This window comes from Guillardia theta, assembly GCF_000315625.1.
Source record: "Guillardia theta CCMP2712 unplaced genomic scaffold GUITHscaffold_75, whole genome shotgun sequence".
NCBI classification, from domain to species: Eukaryota; class Cryptophyceae; order Pyrenomonadales; family Geminigeraceae; genus Guillardia; species Guillardia theta.
The window spans coordinates 45,918-54,468 of NW_005434599.1; the positions used below are offsets into that span (position 1 = coordinate 45,918).

Genomic DNA, 8,551 nt, shown 5'->3' on the forward strand with positions numbered 1-8,551 from the left:
CACTAATCTCGTCATGTCCAAACTCAATATCTTCGCTATCATTATCACTGTCAGCATCATACATCATTCATCTCACTTTGGCTCGATGTATAGATGTCCCATGGATGTTAAACTTACTTGATCTCCAGACGATCCATCACTGGCCAGAAGCGTTCGGCATGCATCCCTGCCATTACTGATAGCTTCTCTCCCCTCCCCTCTCGTATGAATGTCACAGGACGAGAGCAGCTGCTTGCCGCTGCTCCTCTGGGGTGAGGCTCTGACCTCACAGTACACATGCTCCGTTAGGATCACCAAGAGCGACCTCCCGCCATAGTCTTCATCAGCAACTACCGGCTCATCATCAAGTCCCTTGAACCAAGTGCTCACAAGGTTGCCAAGAAGATTCGCTTCGACGATGAGGAGCAACAGAAAGGTCAGTCCTCCGAGGGCTGTGGGCAGAGTGAGCAGGGGGATATGATTAGAATCCCTCTGAGCATGATCTCTACCATTCAAGCGGGCGATCGCTTCTCCGTGTCCATCAGGTTCATCGACTTCAAGGAGGTGCAAGTGAATCTCAAAGACAAGTCAACGGCTGAAGAGTTCATCAACGTTGTATCCAACTTCTCCTTCTGCTCTACCCCGCAGGACTGGTTCGTCTTCGCTTACAAGACTATCGTGTCGCCCGACATAGACGGCTGGAACGTGTACAACATGGTCAGCGAGTACAAGCGGCTCGAGCTGCTGGGCGGTGAGTCGAACATGTGGAGGACGAGCACGGCGAACGAGAACTTCAGCCTGTGTGAATCTTATTCGAAGCTCCTCGTCGTTCCCTCCAACGTATCAGATGACGAGCTGCTTGCCAGCGCCCGGTACAGGCAGAACAATAGGCTTCCTGTGGTGACGTGGCGGAATGCTCAAAGTCGGACTATGTTGTTTCGCTCGTCTCAGCCGCTGGTGGGACTGCTGGGCAGGAGGTGCAAGGAGGATGAAAAGCTGTTGAGAACTTGTGTGGACAACATGGGGGATGGGAGAGGAGTCGTGGTCTTTGACTGCCGTAGCTCTAGTTCTGCCATCGCTCAACGTTTCCTCGCGGGAGGAGGCAGAGAGCTTGTTCGTAGTATGTACTACGGCATTGCAGGTACTTGAGCTGACAGAGCAGAGGAACGAGGAGGGTGGGGATGTTTGACAACCTGGCAGATTACGTGATGCTGAACATTCAGAACCTGTCATGTCAGAGAGAGCATTTCGATGAGCTCATGAGAACTTGCAAGACCATGAACGACAAGACCCTTAGAAACATTCGCATCATATCTACCCTCACCCAGAGCAAGTCAGTCCTCCGCTTTCCCCTCTCCCTCCCCTTTTCCCGACCACTTCCTCCTCCTCTCGTCCTTCTCTTCCCCTTCCCCTTCCCTTTGCCTCCTGCTGGTTCTTGTCGCCACGTTCCACCATTCTATTCTTTCTCTCTTTCTATCTCCTTGCCCGTCTCCTTTCAACCACCTTTCCTCTCCGAGCATCATTTCCTTTTCTGCTTTGATGAACCCTCTGTAGCTGGTGCAAGCAGCTGTATCAGATCACAACAGGGGCGATTGCAGTTGCCAACGTGCTGGAGAAGAAAGTGAGAGGAAGAGAGGAGGGAGGGTGCGGGAGGGGCGTCGTTTTTCTCACGATCCTGCAGGCCTCTGTTTTGATTCACTGCTCTGATGGGCTGAATCGAACATCCCAAGTCTCTTGCTTGGTTCTCCTCCTCCCCTCCCTCCTCATTCTCCGCATCCCTCCACCTTGTTTCTCCCTCATTCTCTTCCTCTGCCTCTCGCTCTTCCTCCTCGTCGTCCTAACGTTTTTCCAGGCTCAGGTCCTCCTCGACCCGTACTACCGTTCCTTTGAAGGCTTCCAGGTTGTCTCCTCCCCACCCCTCTCAGTGCTCCCTCCATCTCTGCTTGTAACGATACATGATCAGGTGCTGATAGAAAAGGACTGGGTCGGCTTCGGCCACAACTTTCCGCTGCGGCTCGGATACTTCAGCGGGGAGGGGAGGAAGATGTTCTCCCCCATCTTCATCCAGTGGTTGGACTGCGTCTGGCAGTGCATGAGGATGAGGCCGACGAGCTTTGAGTTCAATGAGAAGTTTCTCATCGCTATAGCTGAAGCCAGTATGCAACGAAGGTTCTCTCCTCCTCCTCCTCCTCCTCCTCCTCGTTCTCCACCTCCTCCTTCATCTCTTCCTCCTTCTCTTCCTCCCTTCGTATTTTCATCCTTCTCCTTCTCTCCTTCCCCTTCGCTATGCTCAGTGAATCCCTCCCCGCCTGTTCCTCCTGCCCTGCTGTTCCATCGCTCTGCCTCCTGACCTCGTCGAGCTGCTCAATTTTCTCTCCCTCCTCAATCGTCCTCAGGTACGGAACTTTTGCCTTCCAGTCTCCCTGCATGGCGACGGCGTCACGAGCGACAGAGCGGACGGTGTCAGTCTGGACAGGTTATCGTCCATAGCTGCTCAACACTTGCTACCCCTCTCTGCATTGTGCTTGAGAGTCCTTCTGCTACTCTTACGCTTCCATATCTGCTCCTATCCCTTCCCCCGCTCCCGCCCCTGCTCCTGCTCCTGCTCCTGCTCCTGCTCCTGCTCCTGCTCCTGCTCCTGCTCCTGCTCCTGCTCCTGCTCCAATTGCTGCCCGTGCCTCTATGCCCCTAGTTTCTCCCTTGTGCTCATGATTTAAAACAGATCTGCGAGCGAGGAGGTCAGAATTCATCAACCCCTTCTATAAGGACTCCTTGAGGTATCTTCAGCTGTACTTCTCGGAGAAGGAGATTTCCTTCTGGTCCGGATTTTACCTCAAAATTTCACAATCCAGCGATCTCAACATGTGATCTTGTACAATATTCCCGTGAGAAACAAACACCGCAAGAGCTTTTTTGCGCAGTTTTATTAAGAAAATTCATCGAAGAAATCCCTCGTTGAGATCTATACACTCAGTCGAGTGAAAAGACTGTCTCCCCACCCTCTCCTGCATGCGCAGCAAGGTCACGGGCAAGAGACAAGTCCTTCACCGCTCGTCAAGTCCTGCAACCGGAACGGAACTAAAAAATAACAAGTCGGCAGGGAGTCCCACCGACAACAGTTGACCATCGTCCTTGTCATCATTAGAAGTGATCGTGGGTTGAGAACTGGCTCCCTCAACGGCCGATGCTCCCCGACGAGTTCTGTCGATTAGCTGTAGGCGAGAGGGAGGCGGAAGTCTTGGAGTTGAGGTGATAGCTCATGAACTTCTCTGCGCGTATCCTCTCGATGTTCTGCTGTGATTCAAGTTCTGATTTCACGTTCTGATAGCGTTGGAGCAGCCGCTCGAGATCGAGTTGCCTCTGCTTCTTCTGCTCCTCTCGCCCCTGCACAGAACAAAGGTCAATGCACATGACTAGGCGGCACAGGGAGGTGTCAGCAAAGTCACAAAAGGTCAAGCACAAGGTAGGAGCGTCCACAACAAGTAGCAGAAGGAGCAACAGGTGCCTCACCGTCTGCACTCGCTTTCTCAAGGCCCCAAGCTCTGACGTCTGCTTCGCTTTGAACTTCTCCACGACATTGGAGAGCCTCATTTGATGTTGATTTCTCATCTTCTCGAGCTCGAAGGCCTCCAAGTTGTCTGCCTTAAGTTTGATCTTGTGAGCCTCTGCATACTCCTTCTGCTTCGCAAGCGTTTGCTGGATCTTTCTCAGATTCAGGAGCTCCTTTGAGAACTTGGGTTTTCTCAGAGGTTCGCTCTGCGCGTTTCGAATGTATTCCATCAGCTCAGTCCCATGACGCTCCTTCATTGCTTCCTCCAGGTCTGCGCTCTTCTGTTCAAACTCCGCCATCCTCTTGTCCCACAGCGCGTTGAACTGCTGGAATTCGAGCATGTGTGCCTCCTCTACACCCAACCGCTCGGCAATCTGCCTGCTCCTCATCGCCTCTCTCCGCCTACAAACACATGATCAGAAGGGAGCAAGCGGATACCATCGAACAGAGGGAGAAGACAGACAACAGACAAGATGAGACTACCTATTCTCTTCATGCTGACGGAGTTCTTCAAGACGATTCTTGGCGATCTCCGCTTCGACATACTTGCCTTGCCTCTCACAATTCTTTCGATGCTCCTCCAGAATTTGCCTGTTAAATGCTTTCAGGAAGAAGACAGATCATCGTCCAATCTCACAAGAAGTCTTGAACTGCAGATTCTTCCGTGTCCAACGCCTGAGATGAGTCCAAGCTCTTTTGGTTTTCGGCCATAGTGAGCAAACCTATCAGAGCAACAAAATCATCCAGCAGCACAAAAAGTAATCTTTCAGAATTGTTAACCCCTGCTCTACGAGAATCAGCTGATAAAGCAAGTAGCTTCCAATGATACGAAACCAACGGTAGTTAGACGATGCCCACTTGGTACCTCAGTGATTTCAAGCTCTCAAGTGCGAAAGGAAGAAAACAAAGGAGTGTTACACGGAACATTGATCACAAACACAACGTTCAGAGGAGAAGTTATGCGAAGGTGCAATGTCAGAGTGGTGCGACTGATACACTAAGGAAGGGAAGTAGGAACGTCGTAAGAATAGTGTCCAATGCGAAGTAAAAGTCCAGAAAATGCAGCGATAGCAGAGAGAAGTCTCACAGAGAAAGGGAAGAGAAATGGGATAAGCAGAATCTGAAGCCGGATCAAGAGCAGGAGCAAAAGCTTTTCGAGCCAGAGCAGGAGCAGGAGCAGGAGCAGGAGCAGGAGCAGGAGCAGGAGCAGGAGCAGGAGCGGGAGCAGGAGCAGGAGCAGGAGCAGGAGCAGGAGCAGGAGCGGGAGCAGGAGCAGGAGCAGGAGCGGGAGCAGGAGCAGGAGCAGGAGCAGGAGCAGGAGCAGGAGCAGGAGCAGGGGCAGGAGCAGGAGCGGGAGCGGGAGAGGGCATCAGAAGTTGAGGGAGGAGCAGGAGGAAGAGGAGGGAAGAGAGTGGTTCAGCAAGCAAGTCGAACTGCATCGCTGACTATGAAAGGATGCCGCCATTGTGCGGTAGAAGCGTTTCTGGGAGTTGAGGGGGTACGGTGGTGCTTCTGACATAGCTAGGGTCCTTGCATGGTCCGTAATCACAATTCACGTTCAGATCCCAACTATTCAATGAAATTTTGTTGAATAATTTCAAACTTTTATGGTGAATGGTTCAATTTGATTCTCTATTCTCCAAAATAGTTGTCTTGGGACACCCCTATATCTTGACCCCAGGATTGCAGCCAGGGGTAGGCTGCTATCCAGATGGGTTAGGGTGGGGGTACACCACCTGCGGTTGAAACGGCTGGACGGTGAGTACCCAAGGTTTTAAAAACCATTCCGTACTGAAATATTCATAAAATAAATATATGTTGGTAAAGCTTTTAGAAATGGTTCTTCGGATAAAACTTTTATAATGTTATTTAGTACGAGTAACGATCCCAGGAAGGGGATCATGTACAAATACTTTTTATGTTTACAATACATATCTGAGAGGTATGTCCTAAAGTGTGTTTTATTTTAGAACACTGGTACAACAGTGTAACAAAGACTTATAATTTCATAACTGCTCTATAACGCTTTCAACGGATATCAACGGCTATCGGATTGTGTCGAAAATGCCAGGGAGGAATGGAGTCAAGGAGCAGAAGCGAAGGAACAACTTGAGAACTTGAGGGAGGAGGAGGAGGAGGATTATGACGCGGCAGATGATGAAAGGGGGTCAGAGGATCTTGGGTCTTGACGCTATGACGGGAAGAGCGGACCACGATTTCATCGCTTTCACCAGGACATCGCAATCTCATCGATAGAAGGAGTCCGTGGACGGTGGATAATTTCGTCGCATCAGATAGGATTGAAGGATGGTTCCAACGAGATGATGTAAGGTAAGATGAAGCAGAGGTCCTTCGGCATCCTTGCATTGCGCTCTTCTCCCACGAGATCGTGCGTTCCACCTCCACGTCCTGAGGGCACTAGAGTATCAGAGCGATGACCAGCGTGAAGAGGACATACTTCTTGAGCATCCATAAGGATGCAGATGTATCCTCCGTGCTCTCAAGGTGGAATGAGAGGCTGTCTTTCCTCGTCAAGGGTCGAGACCCTCCGCTCAGGATCCAGGAGAGCCGATCGAGTCGTTGGGAAGTACAGTTAGACTGGAATGCCCCCCTTCCTGTCATCACCCAGTACACCAACATCCTGCGAGAGATGCCCGAGTATGGCGGGTCGACGAGCATCCTCGACCCCTTCGAGGTAGACAGGAGGGCAACAGCCTCGATCCTGGAGGGAATGTACAGGGACAGGAGTGGGAAGCAGCGAGAGGAGGAGTCGAACGAGAGTCTAAAGCATCTCCAGCCTTCCTTCAGCTCTCAGACGGGAATTTTCAGAGCTGCTGAGCTGGGGGATGTTTTGACGTTGAGGTCCATGATCCACGGCTTGCCGCTTCCTGTGTATGACAGGAGGAAAGGGACGATGGTAGCAGATCAGAGCAGCGCAGCGGCTCCGTGTGAGAAGCATGTACTTCATGTGGGAGGACAGCTGGCTCATTCCTCTGATCGTGGAAGGATCATGGGAGGAGCAGAGGCCGAGGACGTGTACCTCGCTGCTCCCCACCTGGCGTACGCCGGGGGGGAGGGGGAAGGGTTAAGGATCGAATCTAGTTTCGACCTCAAGAATGCCGACGGGCAGACGCCGTTGCACCTTGCGGTGGCAGCAGGGAAGCTCGACGCTGTTGAGTATCTTGTGCGACATGGCGCCAACGTGAACGCAACCAACAGGCTGTTCCAGACTCCTTTGCACCTCGCTGCCATGGAGGGAATGCGGGAAATAATTTCCTTTCTCCTCCGGAGCGGCGCCAACCCTCTGCTGGCAGCAGGAGACGGGAGGACTATGGTTCACTTTGCTGCTAGGAGGTGCCGAGCGGACTTTGTGGAGTGGATGCTGTTCAGCCCCGAAGGGAAGGAGCACAGGATGTTCGAGCTCTGCCTCGTCACCACCAAGGAGCACGAGACCGTCTTCCACATGGCGGCAAGGAGTGACTCAGTCTCTGCAACGCAGCAGGAGCGGGCCAACGTTGCGAAGCTCATGGTCAGAGCCATCACCTCCCTCTGCTGCCGGGACCCCTATGCTGTCCTCCAGCTCACAGACTCCAGCGGGTTCTCCGTGCTCCACGTATGCGCCCTCCACGACAACTTCGAGATGATCCGCTTCCTCTCCTCCCTCCGGCTCGACGTCAACCTGCCCTGCAAGACAGGAAACTCTCCCCTCCACCTGGCTGTCAGGATGAAGTTCGACAAGTCCGTCGGCGTCCTCATCCTGGCCGGTGCTAAGGTCTCGGCCCGCAACGCTGAGGGCGACACTCCACTGCATGTCGCTGCCTCGGTGGGAGTGCGGAGCATCTTCAAAGCTTGCTTCCAGGCTTGTCCTCCTCCTCCTCAGCCCCCGGTCATCAAGCTTCTCAACCACGCCGGTGACACCCCACTACACATCGCCTGCCGCCTCTGCGAGCAGGACGAGGAGGAGGAGGACTCAAAGGGAGAGGAAAGGAATGAGAAGCCTGAGAAGTTGAAGGGACAGCGGAAGGAGGAGGAAGGGGAGGAGAAGGAGGAGAGAAAGAAGGACAACGCTTATCACGACATCATTCAGTTCGCTGTGCTTCATCGGGCTGATCCTCTGCAGCGCAACGACAAAGGAGAGGACGCGCTCATGTGTGCGATGCGAGGAGGAAACGCGCGAACGATTCGCTTCCTCGCCAAGTCGACGTGGGACGAGGGAAAGCACCTCAGCTGCTCTCTCCTCACCCGCAACTTGCAGGGAGAGAGCGCATTGCACGCCATGGCGCGGCACAAGCATCCTCATCTGCTGAGGCTGCTGCTGTCCTGGGGAGCAGATATGACGTCCAAGTCCTGCTCGAGGACGGGAGTGGTGACGGAGGCTGTGATGAGCAAGAGCAGGGAGACACTCGTTGCTCTCCTGCAGCATGGAGGAGACCCGATGGAAGTTGACTTGTTCCTACGCACTCCTCTGTACGTACAGCGAGGAGGAAGTGGTGGTGGAGAGGAGGAGCAGGAGGAGGAGGGGGGGAAGGGGGAAGGTGAGGGGGAGGATAAGAGAGAGAGAGGAGAGGGAGAGGGAGAGGGAGAAGGGAAGGAAGGAGGAGGGAGGGGAGAGGACAATAACATCTTGACAGTCACTGGGCAGCGAAGGAGGGATCTACAGGGCTGTGCGAGGTGAACAATTGAAACTACAATGAGGAGGAGGCTGAAGAGGAGGGATAAGGTGCTGCTGGAGCATGGGGTGGAGGTCGACGAGCAGGACCGGGGAGGAAACACTCCTCTCCTCCTTGCAGCCAAGGTGGCACGTGCTGTTTGTCGCACAGTGGAAGTGACAGGGAGGTGGCAGGCCAAGAGGCTGGATGCGGTGGAGCTGCTGCTGGGCTATCGTGCAGATCCGAGGTGAGAGGAGCAGGGAGAGGAGAGAGGAAGAGTATGAGGAAGCAGGCAGGCAGGCAGGCAGGCAGGCAGGCAGGCAGGAGCACGTGGGCTAATAGGAGCGGGGGGGTTGGAGTGGGGGGAGGGGTG

General features: G+C 53.5%; 2 protein-coding genes across 2 annotated transcripts; one reads left to right on the plus strand and one right to left on the minus strand.

Moving 5' to 3' along the window:
* Positions 1-126: 126 nt before the first annotated feature.
* On the plus strand, positions 127-2,924 carry GUITHDRAFT_89063 (hypothetical protein). The gene is made up of 8 exons (XM_005826342.1): positions 127-1,120; positions 1,180-1,312; positions 1,534-1,600; positions 1,661-1,720; positions 1,832-1,879; positions 1,943-2,148; positions 2,376-2,455; positions 2,702-2,924. The coding sequence occupies exons 1-8, from the start codon at positions 457-459 to the stop codon at positions 2,845-2,847; spliced, it is 1,404 nt and encodes a 467-aa protein (XP_005826399.1). The 5' UTR covers positions 127-456; the 3' UTR covers positions 2,848-2,924.
* Positions 2,906-4,641, minus strand: GUITHDRAFT_154411 (hypothetical protein). The gene is made up of 4 exons (XM_005826343.1): positions 4,167-4,641; positions 4,013-4,120; positions 3,490-3,931; positions 2,906-3,363 (listed from the first exon to the last, which is right to left on the minus strand). The coding sequence occupies exons 1-4, from the start codon at positions 4,238-4,240 to the stop codon at positions 3,154-3,156; spliced, it is 834 nt and encodes a 277-aa protein (XP_005826400.1). The 5' UTR covers positions 4,241-4,641; the 3' UTR covers positions 2,906-3,153.
* Positions 4,642-8,551: the final 3,910 nt, after the last annotated feature.

Coding starts and splice junctions, on each gene's coding strand:
- GUITHDRAFT_89063 (XM_005826342.1), top strand. CDS start 457: ATGATTAGAATCCCTCTGAGCATGATCTCTACCATTCAAGCGGGCGAT. Junction 1,313..1,533: donor TCTACCCTCACCCAGAGCAA/GTCAGTCCTCCG, acceptor AACCCTCTGTAG/CTGGTGCAAGCAGCTGTATC. Junction 2,149..2,375: donor GAAGCCAGTATGCAACGAAG/GTTCTCTCCTCC, acceptor AATCGTCCTCAG/GTACGGAACTTTTGCCTTCC.
- GUITHDRAFT_154411 (XM_005826343.1), bottom strand. CDS start 4,240: ATGGCCGAAAACCAAAAGAGCTTGGACTCATCTCAGGCGTTGGACACG. Junction 4,121..4,166: donor TCTGCAGTTCAAGACTTCTT/GTGAGATTGGAC, acceptor AGCATTTAACAG/GCAAATTCTGGAGGAGCATC. Junction 3,932..4,012: donor CGTCAGCATGAAGAGAATAG/GTAGTCTCATCT, acceptor ATGTGTTTGTAG/GCGGAGAGAGGCGATGAGGA.